Source organism: Macrobrachium nipponense, chromosome 15, assembly GCF_015104395.2.
Source record: "Macrobrachium nipponense isolate FS-2020 chromosome 15, ASM1510439v2, whole genome shotgun sequence".
In the NCBI taxonomy this organism is placed as follows: Eukaryota; Metazoa; Arthropoda; class Malacostraca; order Decapoda; family Palaemonidae; genus Macrobrachium; species Macrobrachium nipponense.
The window spans coordinates 53,015,421-53,037,248 of record NC_087208.1 but is presented as its reverse complement, the minus strand read 5'-3'; the positions used below and the strand labels follow the sequence as shown (position 1 = coordinate 53,037,248).

Sequence of the window (21,828 nt, the reverse complement as noted above, 5' to 3'; positions counted from 1 at the left end):
CTTGAAAAACTGGAAAAACTTAATAAAATTGTACCAACTAAAAAAAAAATGTTGAAATGTATTGAAATATTTTAGTAGTAAAAACATTCTATAATAGCATGAAACAGACATTATGACTTGGGAAAGTAGGTAATGAAGTCAAACTAAGTATAATTGAAATAACTTTGTAAATCAATTAGACCAGTACGTTGTTGGTTGATTGGCAGAAGAGGTTCCTTCGTATGGGGGAAAATAAAATTCCGAAACAACAGTACCAGAACTGTTGTGCTTGGTGAGACAAGAAATTCAGCATATATTGAACTACTGGGTTGATGGTGTACCCTTCACCTTCCTCTTTTACAAAAGGGTCAGAGAGATATAGCACACAAACTTGAAAAGTTAAGGGAATTAAGCTTTATATAGTTGAAAGAAAGATCACATGCATGATTTATTTGTACAAGCTTCCTTTTCCTGGCTTAATTGACCATCACTTGCAATTTAATGTCTTTTTTCCTTCAGTTTTGCTTCATGAAGTTGCTGGACATGTCGTGAAATCCTGACTAATGTAGACTTTGGGGAAACATATCTCTGGAAAAATTCTGTTAGTACGTATTTTAGACCAAACTAGAATAGGGTCATCCTGTAGTTGTCAAAGGGCTCAAGGTTCCCTTATTTACTAGAAAATCTGCCTCAGACTTAACCAAAAGGCTTACGTAGGCATTGTCATAGGGCCAACATAACTTAGCATATATTTTATCAAACTATATAATAAATTATGGAAAGTCATTAAATAAAATGCAGATTTATCAAATGGACAAAAATAATGATACTATGGGTTTTGATAAATTACTTGTTAGTATTTTAGACCACTTTAGAGAATAACTAGTGTCCACCAGATCTGCAATACAAGGTTTCTTAATGGTGCGTATGTTTTAGTTATGTCATTGTCAGGTGACAGATGGACCTGCCCTTGTTTTCAAGTAACCGTTAAACATATACGTAGTTGTTTGTAGGCTTAATTGTTCATATCTATAGCTTGGGGTTTCCCTGTTTGCTTGCTTGAAATACTATACCAAAAGGCTTACAATAGGACACTGTCTTGGGACACTCAGTCAAACTAACATAAATTATGAAAACTACATAAACCAAGATGCAGATTTACTTTTAGATAAAGCTGAAGATAGTTGGAAGAATGGGGCCTATAAGGAAATGTGGAAGAACAAGAAAAATGAAAACTAACTGGTACACCATTATGATCACAGTGAAGCCTATAATCTTCATATTGAAGCATTAAAAAGAAAGAGTACAGAAGTACAAATTAAGGCTTACCCGTAAAGGCTGTTCAATAAATTCATCAGTTTTAAAGGAATTTTAGTTAACAGGGTGAGAAAACACAAATTTATTGCTGCTAAACATATATTAAATGCTCAAGAAGGCAGTAATTATACAGCTCAATTGTGTGACACCTGTCCAGTGCCTAAACACATGGCCAAAATGTGTCAATAGAAAGCATTCTATATCATTGCAAAATCCCAGAGGATGTAAAGCAAGGCCTTTTCTCTAAGGAAAGAATCGGGAAGAATATTATTGAGTAGTGTAACCAGACCTTTTGGGTAAAGTATCTAATTGGTGGTGAGAAAGGAATAATATAGATTGTGTAAATGCATGCACTCGGGTAAGATTCATGATTAACTCTTCTCCTCCTGAATTAACCAAACAATAAATTACTGAGTAGTAAAGTAATAGGTTTAGAGTATAGATGAATTTTATATTATGTTTCCTGTAGCATGTTGCGAGAACATGACACGAACTCCATTGGTTACATGCATCCAGTAAATGTTTCTGCAGATTATTTTTCTTAAGATAATTTCATTCTAAAACTCTTCTTCATTTCCAGGGCGAAAATACCCTCAGAGGAGATATCTTGGCACAGACAGAACTGCTTTCAGCTTCTCGGAAGCGGTCATCTGGGGAGAGCAGAGCCAGAAGTGGGGCTTCTAGTCAAGAAAACCTTAATGCTGGCGGAAAGCGTGCAAGATTCTAGGCGAAACATCTTGATCTAGAGTGAATTGTTCCTGTTGATTTGTCTTAGGTCTTATTTTTTTTTCTATAAATGAGTATCATTGCCCATATTTTAATTTTCGTGATTAAGACGTTGCATTGCGTGCAAAATGACTCTTAAGTTTGCTAGTTAGTATAACTGTCCTTATCAAATGTTATATTTTAGTGTCTATAGGTGATAAAAGATCACATGAACAAGTGATTGTGTGGTTTATTTAGTACTTATATATTGCAGAGTATGAGCAACATACTTTTGGACAAGAATTATATTTATGTTGTATCTTAAGGATTATTCATGAAAATAGTATGTATACTAAAGCCACATGTATCCAGTAAAATAACACAAGAAATATTGTAGTTGTAAGAAGTTAGTTGTAGACCAGAAAGAAGTAATGTTCGAAACCAATCCTATCCACTTTGAAGAATTTACTGTGAAATATATTAAACTTTATGATGTGAGTAAATCATTGATGTTCACCCCTGGACAGTATGTGGTATATATTTCAGGGTACCTTTCTTCTCTGCAGCTAAAATAGTAATGTATAATCTAAAAATCTTGTAAATACAGAAGTGATATTGTTACTTGGTATAGAGTATGATTCTAGGTTACTCAGAAGAATTATATTTACAAATACACAAATTATCAGCTGTAAAGAAACACCAAGAAAAAATGGAGACATTTGCTTTCTTTTTACTATCTTTTCAGATTTTTAAAATGATTTGTTTATTTCATTACATTACACTTCCAGTAAGAAGTCTGGTTTTTGGACCATTTTTCTGACAAATATGGAAAAAATCTAATATATCAGCAGTCAGAAAGTGGTGTAAGGCAAGATGGAATGACTTAAATGTACATATACTGTATAGTTTTTTTCTGCTGAAATTAGCATGATTGTATTTTTTTAATGAACAGGCTGTTTAACATGTTTGCTGTGATTACTTTTAAAATTGTGCTCAATGAATAATATGTCATTAGAGCATTTTTTTTTATTGCCAACTTGGACTCTGCAGCGGGAAATGGATAAAACTGTAGGAAAAATTGCATTATGCCAGTGCCTTGTTGATTATATCAACTTGCATAATTGTTATCAAGGGCTGTGCTGAGAATTGATAAAACTAGCATAAGAAGAAGTTCACTATGTAAGTTACTAATGCCTTATATGTTTAAATATATTTTTGCAGCCCCAGGGTTTTATCAATATCAGGACTATCCATACTTTTTTACTTTATTAAAAAGATTGTACTACCAAGTTCAGTTTATAGTAAAAACTACCATTTATTAGAAAATATTTTACATATCCTGCAGTTTTCACTTAAATTGCCTAATATAGGTGAATTGTATAACATTAATTTTCAACTTATAGCTGGGGGGTAATGTTTTACTAATGAAGGTTTACATGAATCTGTACGTACTGTACTTTTTCAGTAGGTAATTTGTATTTTTTTATACACTATTTTTGATGTGGAGTAAAAAATAAAAACTCGGAAAGAAGTATACAGAGTCCATGAATGTTGTATTGCAGCTTAAGGAATATATGAAGTTAATACAAATTACAGGAATGAGTTGGATTGGAATTATTTAAATTTGTCATTGACGGGGCACGTCTTGCTCTTTTTCTTTCATGCCTCCTTTACTGTACATCTCCGTAGGGGGGCTAGTGCTGTCAGTGCACCTCATGCAGTGTACTGTAGGCATCACTTAAGGTTCTTTGCAGCATGCCTTTGGGCCCTAGCTACAACCCCTTTATTTCCTTTTATGGTACCTCCTTTCATATTCTCTTTCTTCCATCTTACTTTCCACCCTTTTGTCAATTGATTAATAGTGCAACTGCAAGATTTTCTTCCTTTTGGACCTTTTACTGTCAATTTCTGTTTCAGCGCTGAATAACCTCATAAGTCCCAGTGCTTAGCATATGCCCCAAATTCCATATTCACAACAGCATAGAAGGCACTTTTGTGCAATAGACAAGAGCAAAAGACATTGTTAACTTCAATGATTATTGGACTTTTGACTTTTGAAGAAAAAAAAAAAAAATATCTGAAATTGTTGTAGGTAATGAATAAGGGCCAATTTAAGACATCCAAGCTTGCACCATTAAGGAGCATACCCATAGGAATCTACTCCCAAGATTCCCCTTGTAATAGATACTATTCTCTTTTGGGATATAACCAAGACTATGATATCATTGTCTACATGATTTTAACAAACTTAAGAAGTAGAGTTGATAAGAACAGTATTCTTATTTGGATTGAGACTATTACTTCCTTCCAGCTGTTCCATTCATTTCCCAAGATGTATCACATATAACTGAGGTTTTCCTCTTGTTACACCTTTCAAACCTTTTACTGTAAATTTCTATATATGCTGAATGACTTCATAGGTCCCAGCGCTTGACCTTCAGCCCAAATTCTTATATTCAATTCGAGATGTGAAATCTACTCTCCTAAAGTTGATTTTTTACCCTGTGGGTCCTTGTTGCTAGAAACATGGCATGTAAGGAGACTTAAGGGTCAGAAATAAGGTTAGTAGAACATCTCGAGGGTTATTGCCATTTGATCAACAACTTGTGTTAGGAATGTAGAAGTTCTGAGAGTGAGATGACAAAGGAGGCCATGATAGAGGAGGTGACTGCAGGCTTTTCATACAGCTAATTTAGGAATGTGCTTTGGCAACTTTTTATGGACAGGTACCTTTCCTATTCCCAGAGGAATAAACCAAATTTTAATTTGCATTTTTAATAGGTATAAAATACCAGGAGTTTTCCAGCTGTAAGCTGGAAATAGTCATTGAAGCTTGATTACCCACATTGCATTTTATCATTATGAGCTCTTCTCGAAATTGAGTGGTTCAGCCAAAAAACCCTCTACTAATTCAAAGTTCCATATATTTATCATCCTGAGGAACCTCATCATTAAAGACATTTGAGCCAGTCAGCTTCAAGCCATAACATCACTTCAAAACAAGACCTCCAAAGGTTAATAAAGTTACATATTTATAAAAAAACAGTTGGAAATTGTTTAGGGGATCTATCCGGGGTAAATTGTGGCATATAACCCATGGGTTAGGTTAGGTTATGGAAAATCAGGTTAGGAAGTATCCCAAGTTCGTTTTGACCTGTTTTGATGCCGTATATTTCCGGGAAATTCATGCTTCCTCAGTTGATGCTCGAGTCAAAAACAAAATGTTTTTGACTATGTATGTATATATATATATATATATATATATATATATATATATATACGTGTGTATATTATATATATATATATATATATATATATATATATATATATATAATATATATAGATATATATATATATATATATATATATATATATATATATATATATAAATATAATATATATAATATAAATACACAAAATCACAAAACAAGTAAATTAAAAGTGCGGAAGTTCAGTGGCTTGTGATGATCACAAGAAAGGTCCTAAAAGAGATTTAATTAGACGTAAATGAAAAACAGAGACCTGGAAGAATGGAAATATTTTCGAAGGAGTGCCGAGGCAACAGGGAACCCCCAGAAGTATACTGCTTCCAGGAGACATTAACAAACGCCAAGGAGGGTAAACCTCCTTGACAGACGCACGGATTAAAATGGGTAAATGGGAAGGGTAGGCCTTTAAAAATTCAGGAGAAGTACATTTGGCAACGTAGGGGCCACGCCCAAATCGCCAAGGATCCGAACGGTATAACGATCCTGGTGCTGAATTAAGCATTTACTTCACAAGGTTACATGAAAGTGCAGAAGGCTGCATGGAACAGGCCTATGTTTAATAGACAAACTTGCTCTGTCACTTAAAAGAGAGCATTGGAAATTGAACATTGAACAAATAGCTGATCTTTGATTGGCTATTTACTTATAGGTGGGTAAGGTATTGTTTAGATTATGCTAACCTCATGTGACAGCGAGTCCTTGGTGCAAGGCCCCATGTGTGGCAAGTAATAAATTAATTGGGCAGGCTCATTTGGGCCTCCACGTCCTCTAGCCTAGAGACGGTCCGGAAAAAAGTACCCTATTCCTGAATAGTCGGGGAAAATAATATTTATTTCAATGGGAACAAATTAATGTTAGATTTCAACCTTTACTAATACAAAAGGTGATGATATCTTTTTCAGCTTGGATTGAAACGATATAAATTTAACGACCTAACCGGTAACTTATTCGTGATTCAAGTTGTTACGCCTTGTCGTCATATCCGTGTTAGGCGAGTTAAGAGTTACGAACAATACAGAGTAACTTATAATTTAAATGATGTACCCTTCCATAAAGAAAAATCTATAGACATCACCCACTGAAGACAGCAGGTAGGTTTTTTGTTATTTAATTATACTTTCATGGATTGAAAAGGAGGAGACGGAGTCCTGCGCATGCGCCGCCAGTGTTACGTCTTACAACTTACGAGGAAGAGAGACTTAACTGTACATTTGAAGACCCGACTCCCGAGGGAAATTGAAGCAAAAAGAAGACCCCAGTGTTGGCTTCAACAATCTGGTAAGTCAATTCCTTGCAAGCGTATTGTAATTACAACTATGTATTAAGAACCATAGTTAGGTTAATACTGATTCGTTTGTAGGTTTAAGTACTACTCTGTACAAGATAACCGCCATATTTTCAAGGTATGTAATATATAAGTTTCGGTTAGCCTACATTTAGGACAACGTGTATGGTGTGTATTCCACTGTAACTCAGGGTTAGGGCTTTGCTTTTAAATTTGAATTTGAATAGCAAAGTCTACTTACTACACCTTTGGCAACTCGAAATTTTGGTGATGAGGATCCTTGGGTGTAGCGAGTACGTAGAAAGTTTTTTTCTTTCTTTATATTAGCCTCAGATGTAGTTAAGTTTTATTGTTTGTTTTAATTCCTCCAGAGGGAAGTTGTGCCGTTAGTACACATCTCACGTGGTGCACTGTAGGCGTTACTTATGGAGTGTTTACAGTGTCCTTCATGGAACCTTGTTGCACCTACTTGCTCCCTACACCTCGTTAAGTCAGCTTTTGGAGTTTTTGCGTTCAACTTTTCCAGTTTACAACTCCAACTGCATTTCGAAAACAACAACAAAATTAGGGATATTATAGATTTTTTTTCTTGAGGTTTACATTCGCGACTGTCTTGTTAAGATCAAATTGGAAAAACTTGGTACAGTATTTCAGTAAACAACTTTTATCATCAAAACTGATTATTAATTGGAGGGGGCGTTTGTTAAAGGAAATTGAAACCCGTGTGTATCGAACAGCAACGATTTTAACTAAAACCATCATATATTTTGCTTGATAATAAACTTAATAAACCGTAACATGAAATCGAGTTTAGATGGGTAATACACTTCACTCGGAATCCCCCTGGGGTCATTTTTGAACGAAAACTCTCTCGCGTTCGTCACTCTCATCCGGAAATCTCGATTGACTGAAGGAGGAGGAAGACATCGCCACGAACATCCCTCCTTGCGGGACACCCAAGGGAATTCCCCCGGGGAGGGGAACGAGGGTGCCGAATAGTGGTATCCTCTGAGGAAATATCGGCCGCCTCGCCGGGATGTTGTTGTCTGAAATTGGCGTGGCACTTTGAGGTCTGGGTGGAACGATGTCGCTTTCGAAGCCCGAGGCGCCCTGGGCATTAAGCGGATTGCCGCCGGGCCTTCCGGGTTGCTGTCTATCGCTCAAAGGTCTCGCTGTGACGTCAGCAGGGTGGCGCTGCGGTGGGTGCGTCGACGCGTTGGGAGGCCTGGTGCTTTCCGTCGTGGGCGGAGTTGCCGGGGGTGTGACAGGACTGAAGTTGTCGATGTAGACAAATTTGCAGTTGGGTCCCTCGTGTCTGACGTTTGGTAGGCACTTACGGTGGCATTCTTCCAGCGTCCTGTAACTGCCTACGCCCTCGTCGCATCCTCCGAAGAGGTAGCAGTCGCACTGGCTGGTTGTCTCGTTGTAATAATACCTGTGAGGATGTGAAGAAATGCACCTGTTAAAGTCTGATTAAAATATATTAATAAATAGACAGATCCCTTATATTATTTCGTGTGTAGGCGTGTCACTTTGATATCGAATTTTTGTTTTTGCTTAACCAAAGATAAGTATTGTAAAACAGAGAACAAAAAACAAAATCAGTTCGTGTGTTTACACGCTTAACTCCAAAGCGGTAAAAGACTTAATGCACGAGAATTTGTACCAACGTGTTAAATTAATATGGTCTTTGTGGTAGCTACAGATTATATCGATCGATATAAATCAAATATGAAGGCAAAATTACAATGTCTGTTGTATAAACATAATACACCACTCGGATAATATTTGAGCAAGGGTTGTATAGTAATTGATTTTTGTATGATCATTTAGCGCTATGCAAGCGGTGATTACTATACTCTGTTTTTTTCCATCTGTCCATCCGCCTGTATTTTCGCATGGTAACACTGCGTCCCGGGCTTTAAATAGTTACGCTATGTATAAGTGTTAGGTAAATAAAAGGATGTCTGGGTGTACATTTGCAACTGAAAATTGTTTTAATAATTTACTGTATGCGAATTACACCGTCAATATTCGAAATAGGATATTATTTAAAGCCCGGGACGCAGTGTTACCATGCGCAAACACCACAGGCGGATGGACTGATGGAAAAAAAAAAAAACATAGAGTTTTGCGTCTAATTTTAAAATGCTATTGCATTTAATCTTCCGTACTGTTGTCATAATCAGTTTAGATGAATGATCTCGACATTAGTGTCTTCCATTAATTAGGTATGTTAAGTATGAATTAATATGCATTGAAAAGTTGTTGCGTGGCAAAATTGTGTTTTTTACCGTCTCTCCAGTTTTAGATTTCCGAAAAAAGTGCCTATGCAGGATGGTCGCATTTTCGTTGACATTTGTTCTTGGGATGTGATTGTCCTTGAAATTTCAGAGGGAAAAACACTTGAAATTTCCCAGGAAATAATTATAGGCGTTTGTTATGCCCTTCTAGGCCAGAATGGTTGTAAGCGAGCCGCCAACCTTGACAATGGATATGAGTCACAATTCGTTCGAATTGTCTGTGTACCTGTGACTTGTTTAACCGTAAGGTGTATAATGTTAACAAATTTCGTAATTCAGGTGTTCTCCAAAGTTATTTTTTTCGTATGACCGGAAGCCGATAATTCTCGTTGCCTACGACAGGGCTTTGTATTTATATATATGATTTTTTTTTAGTCTAACGCCACAGTGGAATTTCACTGCACCCAGGAAGGAAAATGTTTCTTGCAGTGACCTTCTCCATTGGAAGGATTCCTGAGTTTATCGTTCGCTCTGTCATCCTTTGGACGAGTTTAATAATAATTGTAGAGGCCTTAATTACGCGTCAGTACCACCCAACCCCATGGATATGAATAATAGAACATTGTTTCTTTTTCAGTAAATCTATCCTAGTATGAAAAATTTGCTCTATCTAATTATTATTTCAACAACAAAAACAATAACTACTAATAATGTGTATATATGTGTGCATACGTATACAAACATTGATATAGTATATGTACCGTATGCATTTACATGTCAGGCTACATATATAGATAATAATCCTCTAGTGCCTCAGCCCCACTACCACTCCCACCCCCACTTGAAAGATTTCTAGACCTGCCACTGATCGTGGTCGTTTGTGGCGAAGGGCTTCTATTGTATCTTGTGGTCTGAATAGAGTAGGAGAATCATTATTGCTCTTAGTTGATTTTTTTTTTCTGTAAAGGCATTCTGTATACGTGTATACTACAATAGTCACGGGGTCATTGTTATTCAACTATTTACTAGCGAAGGCCTTTCTGTCTGGTTACCTCAGGAATAGAAGTTGATCTTAGTTGTTAGTTTTTATCTGCAAAGGCCTTTCGGATGTGGTATACCCAGTAGTAGTTGTGGAGCCTGATTTGATTATTCTTAATTAATACAGGCCTTAACATGTTCCAAAGACTAGTGTTTTGGGGTTTTTCGTTTTTTTTAGTCTATTAGTAAAGACCTTTTATTCCCAAGAGTAGGTGTTCTAGGGTCTTTCTGTAAAAAATAAATAAATAAATAAATAAATAGCTTTGAAAATAAAACTGTACAGTATCCTGGTGGGGTAACTTCTTGTAGTCCTTAATCATGGCTCCATGGTAAAAATAAAATATGTAGAGGTTACTAGCTTCGAGAGATCGGGGAACGACCAGTGAATGGCATAGTCAGTGGCGTGTTAACTGAAATTTAGGAAAACTGAGTCTTAATTGTTTAGCTAACCCTAAACCATAATCCCGTATCACTTTCATAATTTCGTAGGCAACATAGTTTAATCATTCATACCAGAATAACGCTATTAATTGTCACACTCTCTGGATCTTTCATGAAGTGGTGATTAACATTTTCCCGACAATAGTCATTGTATTTAAATCAGTTATTTTGAGTTATCGTCCTCCGTGGCAATCTGACGTAAGCTTTATTGAAGTAGAGCTTGAGTCTAGCGCTGTATAGATTGCACAGCACCGGAGGTCGTCCATCCCATATCATTCCATTTATTGGTTAGGTCTGGACCAGTTTTATTGGAATTTTTTTTCTCCAGTTTTTTGAAGTCGTAAAGTTTGACAAGATTTTAGGAAAATCTGGTGTCTTGTGGTTTCTTGTGTAATTGCTTGTCTGCTGATTTTATTTTTTTTCCTTCATAAATGATCATCATATCCTCCGGAAGCTTGCTTAGCAAGTAAATATGCTTATCTTAGGGAATTAGGAATAACTGAATGATTATGTAATTACCTCCAATTGAGTCCAGGATTTCCCTGGAAATTCCAGTGACGAATCACAGTTGCGTCCAGGGAAATTTCCAGAGTCTTTAAGGGGGGAAATGAACTAAATATAATGAACACTGAGAATATTTAAACATAAGAACCTTTGTGAGTGCATGTGCAGGCTTCAAGGACACCCCGAAAAATTTATTAGACTAACGCAACAAAGAAAGCCACATAAGTCTATAGACCCTGGTCATATACGTACCTTGGGAAAGCGGCTTGACATTCTCCGGGACTAGGGAACACCCCGCAACTGCTCTCTCTTCGAACTGGGCGCAAGTCATGCCCTAAATCGGGTAGCGGGGGCCTGTCAGTCTCGGGGAAGAGCGGAGACCCCGGATTCCGACTGAAATTCCCTGTGGGTGGCGACGTCGATGGGTGAAAATCACTGCTCACCGGGAAAGGCCTCTGGGACGAGGTTGGGAATGTATCGACCTCCTGGGGCCTTATGGCATCTTGGGGACGGCGTTGGTTCGATATCCCAGGGCGTGATTCCTCTCGGAGGAGGATGCCGACGCTTGCCGCCGGTGGGCGGCGTGGGGGCGTGTTGACGATTCTGTCCTCGGAAGGGAAGTTTGTCTGCGGTAGGGCGGCGGTGATCACTGAGCAGGTTGCTAGTGTGATTATGAAAGACATCCTCTTCATTGTTATATACCTGTTTGGGAAAGGACAAGCACACGTTCACAATTTCATAAGGAACCTATTTATTCGTTAGGTCAAATGCTGATGAAAGAATATGTGGATCTTTAATAGATAGTGGCCCCCAAGTGGTCCAGTCATAGATAATGACCCCCTAAGTAATAGTACCAGTCCCAGATCTAGGAAAGATCAGAGTTATTTTCAGAATTTACTTATTAACTAAGCTTAAACTATCCTTTGTTTAAAACTGAAGACGTTCGTTCGAGAAGCGTTAAACAGTAAAATTGTCATATTTGTCGTATCTTCATCCAAGTCCATGACCGTGGACAAACAGATTTTGTTGCGTATCGTGTGTTGAAAAATACATGTATTTGTGCACGTGGAGAGAGTGAAAGAGAGAATGCTTCGCTCCTACAAATATACAAGTATTCGACTCGCATACACAAAACTTCCCGCTTCTAGCTATACTTTACCAAGGTGACGCGCATACGTATATAGGTCTACAGACACAAGGGTATAACTCCTACAAAAACTACAGAAATTATCCGTCTCGTAGGGAGTACTGAACAAGTATAATACGACGAGAAATCAGAAGAGAGATGTCTTTAGTCATTGCACAGCTGAAAATAATTGAAAAAAAAACACACACCCAAAATACCAGCGGTGTTTGAATCTACACTGCTGTGTTTTCTCCGACGTCCCACACTCTCAAAACCGGGAGAGGGAGAAGTAGCGGGAAAAACCCCGGGATTCTCCCTCTCTACCTGAGGAGGTATTTTCCTCAGCGCGCCTTTGGACGATGAATGGACCGGTTTATTCTGGCTGGGTGCTTCGTGACTTCAGACACACGAGAATGAGTTTTGGTTCTTTCTAAAGGAGGTTTTTTCTAGCCTGTTCGTCAATCGTCAATTCTCAAGCGAAGACCATCAACACTGAAATAGACCCAACAAAAACAATTTTTTTTTTTCACTTTGAGGTGAATCATGCAGTATGACAGGACTGGTTGAGCGTATATCTAGTAATTTTGAAGTGGTTATTATAATTATTATTATAGTATTAGTCAGTTTTTCAAGACATGCATTTTTTTCCGAGTACAAGGCTAGACTAATAGTACAGTTAGGCAGGCAGCTTTCTTTTATTGTAACCATTCTGTTTATACCCTGCCGGTGCATGCATTGCATATACACCTACTACTTGCCTAGCAAATCAATATGGGCCATAATGTACCGAGAGAGAGAGAGAGATGTCGGTGAATACATTGCACCTAGACCTACTGGCCTGGCAATTCAATATAGGTTATAATGTACCGAGAGAGAGAGAATTCTTCTCCTCTGACAAAAAGAAAGTGTAGTAAATTCTTAACTAAGAAAATAGTAGGCTGAGAAGTAAAATAAGAGAAACCTGGGCTACAATGTGTGTTAGAGAGAGAGAGAGAGAGATGGAAATGCAATTAGGTGTATAAGCATAATTACACTGCCCGGCATCAAACGTGACCAGTATACCTATATGATATACAGGGTGTCCATAAAGTACCGTTACAAGTATTATTACAAAAGAATTATTGAATTATTATTATCCGCGCTTTATATTAGGATCAGAATTCCGAGGGTTAACTCTCTCTCTCTCTCTCTCTCTCTCTCTCTCTCTCTCTCTCTCTCTCTCTCTCTCGAGTAATACAGTGTACTCCAGTCAATAAATGCACGATCTTATTAATGTTTGATTATTCATAAGATACGTTGATCCTAATTTTTTATTTTGTTTTGCCATTAATGTCAATTATGCGTCAGAAAATTTTATACGAATTATTGCTTCGTTGACGATCGAAAGGTATCCGACCACCTCTTCCTACTGCTTTGTTTGACGTGTTACGCTTCTGGGCCTTCTCCAGATTGTAGGAAGGAGAGAGAGAGAGAGAGAGAGAGAGAGCTAGCTAGCTGCCCGTAGCTGTTCCACGCGAGAAGATTCAAGGAAAGGATTGGTATGTTGATGTTCATGGCGCATGAAGTGATAGTGTATATCAGAGCGAGAGAGAGAGAGAATACTTCATTCGATCATATGTCTTAAAGATTGCTTCGCATCATCTTGAACTCTGGCAGATTCAAAACAAACATTTGCTGTCAAAAGTCTCGTACATTGGCTCTCTCTCTCTCTCTCTCTCTCTCTCTCTCTCTCTCTCTCTCTCTCTCTCTCTCTCTCTCGAACGCGTATGGTACGTAAGAGTTTTTCCCTCATGGGTGACCAAGAGACCCGAATTATGTATTGCTCTATCAGTCACTGAACTAAAAACATGGACGTGATATCTCACTCCTTTCGTTTTTCTGCTTGCTTGGCTTGGGCCATTTCAACCGTCCCTTGTGTTCCAGGAGTCCCAAGATCTCCTCCTGCATGCGAAACTAGTTCGCGGTGACTTATTGGGTCAAAAAACAAGGAAATAGACTAAGCAGGGAGGGTTGGATTTATCACGAAGCCAGGGAAAGCAGAAGCTGTAAGGGGGTTTCTAGAGAAAATTTGAGGAATACGTCGCCTGTTGGGTGTTACTTCGAGGGTTGGTACTACCATCCCCTATAAAGTTGATCTTTACTTCATATGTGTAAGAAATACAGTATGATCACGATTCGTTGTAGTAGAATTATATTTTATTAAAGTTATTGCTTTACGTACACTAATCCAATACTACTTTTGTTTTTCTTATTCAGGCCAAACAGCCACATAATATATATTCAAATTTGTGCCTGTTTTTCGTTTTATTGGCGTCGCTAATCTAAATTTTGACTTATAGGTTCGTGAACAACGAAGTTAGTGTTAATGTAGAGATTGTCATGGTCATTCCTACATTTTTATCGTCATTATTATATGAATGAGTTAGGTGTTATAGTATTCCATAACAATGAACGTTATCCACATTAAAATGTATATATGACATGGCGCTTGGGACTCTATAAAGCAAGCTCGGCCTAGTTAACAACAAAAGAATTATCGACGTCCGAAGTAAGAAGAACCTCGGTCTAAAACAGAGTGAACTGGGATGGTGGTAGAGAATCCTTTACTGGAACCGGTCGGACAGGAAGAAGAAAATTGTCTCCTTAGGTAGGCTACGAGGAATCTCGCCACCTGAAAGCAAAGAGAGAATCGGAAAGCACCAACGGTGCAGATGTTTAAACGAATCTTCAGTAAAGTTGTGTTGCTACATACACCCCCAGGCCTCACCCAGGCCCGTTTTTGTAATAAAACCCAAAATGCCGGAAAGACTAGGGCAGCTAATTAATGAGGAAAAATTTCCACATGTCTTTAGCCTTTAGGCTGTTACGAAATATTGAAATCTGATGACATATTCCTGTAATTACAAAATAAACTACAACAAAAGCTTGCTTTCGTAAGACAAGGACTATTACAGTCAATAAATCGCTTTAGAACGTCAAAGCGAAATGTAATATAAGATTTAAGGTAAAATACATTAAATAAAGGATTAGTAAACCGTTAAAGATTTTTTTCTGGGCGGACTTGATCGATACAAGTTTTACACAGCAACCTACCACAGAGCCGGTTCACCAATCAAGTCTCGATATGAGACTAATCGACTGCAGGGAGAGAAAGACTGCTATTCATTCCAAAACTACAATTCGTTAAACTCACACAGGCACACTTGTATTAAACTGCCCTCAAAGTTAACTTAGCTGCGACTGAGTTTGAATGGAAAAACTATAAGATCTAAAGAATAATGTTTACATCTCAGGGCAAACCGCAGGTATCTTCAGATATGTCAATGTGTGACGCTATCGCTAATTTGATTGATTGATTGATTGATAAGTGGCAACTAAAACTGGCGTCTTAACACCTATCGCTAAGTAACTTAAACAGCCTACTGATGAAGAGAGTTGGCAGAAGCATCTTAGCCGTACGTGAGCGAAAGGGCTAAGTTTAGAACACCAAAACACTAAGCGATAGATCCACATTTTAACGAGAAAGCACGAGTGGTGTCGGGGAGGGGGCCGGGGGGGGGGGGGGAAGGGAGAAGCAGTGAGTAATTCTGGGTAATTTTGACACTGCTGGGGAAACGGAAATTCACCAAACCGAGTTCCTATTATGTTTGTCAGAATTTTTATATATATATATATATATATATATATATATATATATATATATATATATATATATGTGTGTGTGTGTGTGTGTGTGTGTGTATACGTGTATATATATATATATATATATAATATATATATAATATATATTATATATTATATATATAAAACAGATGTATGTGTGTATGTTCCAGCATAACTATGGAACTCTTTACATAATTTCAACCAAACTTGGTATACATACTAATCCATAGTTTTCGAGGTCACCAAGATTATTAGTGACACTTCCGATGCCCTTTTAAGTCCCAAGTGCAGCCCTGATAGGAATGGGGGTGAGAAGGGGTGAAATAGAAAATTTCAAAAATGCTGGGCTATGTAATTGCAGCTATTATCATGATGGGAAAGGAAGAGAGGGACACGGAGAGGAGAGGAGGTGGAAGAGAGAGAGTAGAGGGAGTGTTAGGGAAGAGAAAGAGGGGAATGAATGAGGGTTGGAGAGAGCGAGAGTGTCTATCGGATGTCATTCAGAGTTTTCCCGGGTAGCGCCGGATTGATCAGCTTGTAGGGGATATTTGAAGATTCATGATTGACAAAGTGGGTAGGTCTGTGATTTGTATTGCTTGCTATGTTCTTGTAGACTCTTAGAAAGCTGAGAGAAGTGTATTATTATTATTATTTTTTTTTTTTTTTTTTTTTTTTTTTTTTTTCTTTTGCTTTATCACAGTCCTCCAATTCGACTGGGTGGTATTTATAGGTGTTGTCCGGGTTGCATCCTGCCTCCTTAGGAGTCCATCACTTTTCTTACTATGTGTGCCGTTTCTAGGATCACACTCTTCCGCATGAGTCCTGGAGCTACTTCAGCCTCTAGTTTTTCTAGATTCCTTTTCAGGGATCTTGGGATCGTGCCTAGTGCTCCTATGACATGGGTACGATTTCCACTGGTATATCCCATATCCTTCTTATTTCTATTTTCAGATCTTGATACTTATCCATTTTTTCCCTCTCTCTCTTCAACTCTGGTGTCCCATGGTATTGTGACATCAATGAGTGATACTTTCTTCTTGACTTTATCAATCAACGTCACGTTTGGTCTGTTTGTACGTATCACCCTATCCGTTCTGATACCATAGTCCCAGAGGATTTTTGCCTGATCGTTTTCTATCACTCCTTCAGGTTGGTGCTCGTACCACTTATTACTGCAAGGTAGCTGATGTTTCTTGCACAGGCTCCAGTGGAGGGCTTTTGCCACTGAATCATGCCTCTTTTTGTACTGGTTCTGTGCAAGTGCCGGGCATTCACTTGCTATGTGGGTTATGGTTTCATTTTTCGTATTGCACTTCCTACATATGGGAGAGATGTTATTTCCGTCTATCGTTCTTTGAACATATCTGGTTCTTAGGGCCTGATCTTGTGCCGCTGTTATCATTCCTTCAGTTTCCTTCTTTAGCTCTCCCCTCTGTAGCCATTGCCAATTGTTATCGCTGGCTAGTTCTTTAGTCTGTCTCATGTATTGTCCGTGCATTGGTTTGTTGTGCCAGTCCTCTGTTCTGTCTGTCTTTCTCCTGTCTGTATATTTCTGGGTCTTCGTCTACTTTTATTAGTCCTTCTTCCCATGCACTCTTTAGCCACTCGTCTTCACTGGTTTTCAGATATTGCCCCAGTGCTCTGTTTTCGATGTTGACGCAGTCCTCTATACTTAGTAGTCCTCTCCCTCCTTCCTTTCGTGTTATGTATAGTCTGTCCGTATTTGCTCTTGGGTGTAGTGCTTTGTGTATTGTCATATGTTTCCTGGTTTTCTGATCTATGCTGCGGAGTTCTGCCTTCGTCCATTCGACTATTCCTGCGCTGTATCTGATTACTGGCACTGCCCATGTGTTTATGGCTTTTATCATATTTCCGGCATTGAGTTTTGACTTGAGTATCGCCTTGAGTCTCTGCATATATTCTTTCATGATCATGTCCTTCATCTTTTGGTGTTTATATCCCCTCCTTCCATTATTCCCAGGTATTTGTATCCTGTCTCATCTATGTGTTTGATGTTGCTCCCATCTGGTAGCTTTATCCCTTCAGTTCTCGTTACTTTGCCTTTTATTATTATTATTATTATTATTATTATATTATTATTATATTATTATATTAGTAGTAAGTCCATTATTGTTAACATTTTCTCTCGGAACTTGTTGAATGTGTTGGTTAACTGGTGCCATATGCCAGTTCATATATATGTTCAAAGCAACATACACCTTGAGGAGGATGTCTACTCGATTAGAAATTATTTAAAATTCTCCAATTGTGTATCCCTGTACTTTGACAGTTTCTGTGGCATTGCAAATATATCGTCACATCTTCAATAAGAGCTTGCATTGTTACCAACAAGCGTACCTATGTTTATAGGGTCTCAAATATGCAAATTTAAAGATGATGTTGGCCACCTGTTCCTCCCTTCGTTGGGGCCAGTGTTGTTTCTGTTGAAAATTCAGAGACGCCCTTCTTCAGTACTTCTCTAGACTAATCGCTTTTGCTACTGTTCTGTTTAACCCAGTCAGTTCTTGCTTTGAATGCCATGACCTTGTATTGTAATAACCACGGGCTGTCCAGATGGTAACTCCTCACCTTGGTCTTTTGTCAAGCAATGACGAATTTCAGTCTCCCAAAAACTGAAGACGATGAGCTCTACGTCTATAAAGACATTGCCAGGCCATGGTTACGCAACAGCTCCTCCTCAGAGGTGTTACAACACCACCAAAAAAAACCCAGCTCTTGGCAGTCGTAAATAATCGTGGACCGGAAGCAGAGTAAGAAACTAAAAGGGAATAATATCCGCCACGCAAAGCCAAACTTCTGGGCTCCATTTTGTATTGTGACAGCGAAGGCTGTTCTCGTAAGTCTACAAAAGTCGTAGGTTAACGGACAGACATCCTGCGATTGCATGATGTTTCCTGTGTGAAGTAAAACACTAGATGTCAACATACCAACCAGATGGCTGGGACATGCGAGTAACTTGAACAGGGAGAATATTACACACACACACATAATTAAAACGTACACATTTACATTGGTTCATAGATTTAGCCCACCAGTCATTCATGTGAGAAACTGCTGCCTACTTTACAATCAGTGGGACACGAGGTCAACAAGAACAGGTTGAAAAATATTAACAACAGTGAAGGACGATTGAATAGTAATACCGAGTGAATTCATGAATGTGCGTGGGTGTTGAGAGAGAGAGAGAGAGAGAGCTAGCGCCCGTCCAGTCATGAGATAACCCGCCAGGCCTATACATCACTCAGAAATTGCTTTGGATTACAACTCTGCATAACGTCCACACTGTAATTTATAATGAAAAAAAATAAAATGACTAAAAAACTCAGCTGGCAAACCGGATTGTCATTTTGCCCTCAAACATTCTTGTGTCTTGGACAGTCGAAGGAAGGAGGAGGAGGTTAAGAATATGCAGACATCGCTCACGAAGTATTAGGAAAATAATGTATTCTACGTGTGTGTTATATATTCTATATATATATATAATATATATCATATTTTATATATATATTATATATATACATATATATATATATATAATAGCGTGCGCTACTAACACAGGGGAATGTATGCATGCATGCTTGCTTGCATGTAGGATGATACTACACAGTCCGAAATATGTATGACTTATCACGAGTATTGTCGAATAACGTGAGGATTCCATTATGTTTACGTTTAAACCTTATGATCAACGTGGAAATAAGATTTCCTTTTTTTTCAAAACAAGAAAAAAACACGCACACAAAAGAAGTAGGAAATGTCGAACGTAAGTTTACCATTAGCAAATCACAGCGCTGTCTCTTGAGTCACCTCAGAGGAATTACGGACTGATATACGGTTTTCCACTGGCGAGTCTTACAAATGCTGTTGTTCTTACGAACTAAACCGCGATTTCCGCTGAACTAACTAATGATTCCGCGTCTGGATATAACTGGAGACTTTCCCGAACAAAAACAAAAAGTAAAGTTCCTAAATTAGGTAACGTTTACGGATAGGATCTAATGTATAATTCATTTAAATACACACCCAGACACACACACACAATCTTGGTACATGGACACGAGCCAGGTAAATTCACTCGCAGATTCTTCTTCTCCATAACCTGACAGAGAAAATTTTGTTAAACCAGCCGAAACAGAGAACGCAGAAGTAGTAGTAATAGTAATCCAAAACTCACTTTTGGAACGAGACAGAAGACTCTCCGTCCCCAGCAAACACCGGACAGGTGGTTAAACCAAGACTGGTGAGAGATATTGGTCTCTCAGGTGAGCTGGTAGAGAGAGGAGTCCTTGCATTAGACTCGGACCAAGAAGGCCCCTGTTATAGTCCGGAGGGGCTGCGGGTTGACAGTTGTCGCATTCTTTTCGTAAGAATTGACGTTTTCGATGCGATCATCTTATACCCAGAGCATTACATATGCGAATATAACTAAATTCCTCGATACAAAGATAGATTATGACCCAAATGAGACTTGATACGCAAAAGATAACTTAATTCTAACTAGGCACTTGGCAGTGGCTGTTGCCAAGTATTATATTTATTGGAATTATCCTCTGGGAAATTGGTCTAACAGGACCTCAAGAATAAGGTAGCACGTATCAGTGGATTATAATGCATACGTATACACCTGGAGGGTATACACGCATTTCAGAGAGGCAGGGCGGGGGGTTGTGGGGGGATGGGAGAGGGAGAAAAAAAAATATAGATGATGCTTGTAGGCAGGGAATGGTACTACGTTATTTACTCTTCAACACAATCACACAATCGGAGGAGAGGATATGAGTGTGACTCCCCCAAGGCGACGATGTCTTAACATTGAACGACATTGGGCGCAGAGAGAGAGAGAGAGTTTTTAGCAGATGTATGATTTGGAAAATGAAGGCAGGTGTAGCCTATATGAAAGACTATCTTAAGAAAATGCGTCATACAGATAACCCCAAGTTAATGATTATGGAAATAACAAAATAGGGGAAGAATTAAGATTGAGGTTAGCCACGTCGAAAAAAAAAAAAAACACATTCTACAACACCAAGAAATACTAACAAAAAACGTTCAGAAACATCATCCGTATTACAGAATGACTAGAGAAAACTTTGCACCAAATTCACACGACTTGAGAGAGAAAGAAATGTGCATAGACGGAGAATGTAATGTAATGTAATCGATGATAAAAACGCAACATCACAAAGATAGTTATGAATTGTTGAATATATTTAAAGGAAAGCATGAATGAGACAGAACTTGACCTAGATCATTGAAAGGTGGAGGAAGGGATCGAGCAAATCAAGAATACAAGTTGTTTAAGCAAATTAGACCTATACAGAATGTTGAGGAAAGAAAAGGACAAAAGAAATAGTGAATAAATGCTGAAGAACTTCAAAAGAGAGAGAAAGAGAGTTCACAGAAGGTAATATAAGCACCATAATTATGATGGTAAAAAAAGATGTAGGAAGTATATTGAGGTGTAAGAGTTCAAGTAGATAAACGACCAGAAGGTGAAGGTACAAAAATATTATACGGTTTGCATGGCAAACCGTACCAACTGACACTAGCATTTGGTGACATGGCGTATGGGGAATGATTATTTAGATGGGGCACACAGGTTGAGAGTAATGCTACTGTTATACGTACATTACACTGCTTACACAAAAGAGGCTCTGGTCTAGAAGGAACTCTGCTGTGACAGAAACAACGAAAGGACAAGAAGTGTGTGTGTGTGTGTGGTTGTTTTGGTAAAAAGAGGAGATTGTCTAGTGTGGGTCATTGCATTGAAAAGGGGGTGGTGAAGAAGCTATAAAGAGGGTGAATAAGGAAATCAGCCTGAACGTGTGAATAAGAGAGTGCAGAATAAACTGATCTGTGAATATGCAGTTTGGAGATAGTGCAGCCTCGTGTGAGCTGGTCAGTTGTTGAGAATAGGGGCCAATGATAGTGCGAATGAGGGACTAACTAAAGTCAGTAAGGTATATGTGAATGAGGGAAAAGTTCCTTAGTGAAGTGTGAGGTGGATACTGTGTATGTACTTTTTTCCACAATGTATTTTTATTAGTTGCATGGTGCGTATTATTCGTGAATACACAGTCCAACACTGTTATAGTACTCTGAGAGTGTACAGAAAAGCTGTGGTTGACAAGAGGACTATCAGTGGAAAGTGATGCCATGTGCATCCTATGTTTCACATTTTTCCTACTAAAGCTACACAGCACATACTAGGCTGTTTTTTATGTTATATAGCTACAT

The 21,828-nt window shown here is 38.3% G+C and overlaps 2 protein-coding genes and 1 long non-coding RNA gene across 3 annotated transcripts in view; 2 read left to right on the top strand and 1 right to left on the bottom strand.

Annotated features, from left to right (window-relative positions):
- LOC135194934 (kinesin-like protein KIF23) overlaps window positions 1–3,227 on the top strand; it is a 173,050-nt gene extending 169,823 nt beyond the window's left edge. Inside the window, 1 exon segment of the mRNA XM_064221150.1 lies at window positions 1,877–3,227. Within this exon segment, the coding sequence (XP_064077220.1) occupies window positions 1,877–2,023 (147 nt within the window). The 3' untranslated portion in view covers window positions 2,024–3,227.
- A 3,218-nt stretch (window positions 3,228–6,445) lies between these two features.
- Window positions 6,446–21,828, top strand: part of LOC135194933 (uncharacterized) — a 43,052-nt gene continuing 27,669 nt past the window's right edge. The window contains exon 1 of the long non-coding RNA XR_010310037.1: window positions 6,446–6,548. This is a non-coding gene — a long non-coding RNA (uncharacterized LOC135194933). The remainder of the gene's footprint in view (window positions 6,549–21,828) is intronic.
- Window positions 7,283–19,658, bottom strand: LOC135194932 (uncharacterized). The gene is made up of 3 exons (XM_064221148.1): window positions 19,615–19,658; window positions 11,034–11,483; window positions 7,283–7,990 (listed from the first exon to the last, which is right to left on the bottom strand). The coding sequence occupies exons 1-3, from the start codon at window positions 19,641–19,643 to the stop codon at window positions 7,405–7,407; spliced, it is 1,065 nt and encodes a 354-aa protein (XP_064077218.1). The 5' UTR covers window positions 19,644–19,658; the 3' UTR covers window positions 7,283–7,404.

Excerpts from the sequence above, each read along its gene's own strand:
- LOC135194932 (XM_064221148.1), bottom strand. The coding sequence starts at position 19,643 with ATGTACCAAGATTGTGTGTGTGTGTCTGG. Across the intron at positions 11,484-19,614 it reads GATTGTGTGTGTGTGTCTGG|GTATATAACAATGAAGAGGA; the intron begins GTGTGTATTTAA and ends TTTCCCAAACAG. Across the intron at positions 7,991-11,033 it reads TGTCAAGCCGCTTTCCCAAG|GTATTATTACAACGAGACAA; the intron begins GTACGTATATGA and ends ACATCCTCACAG.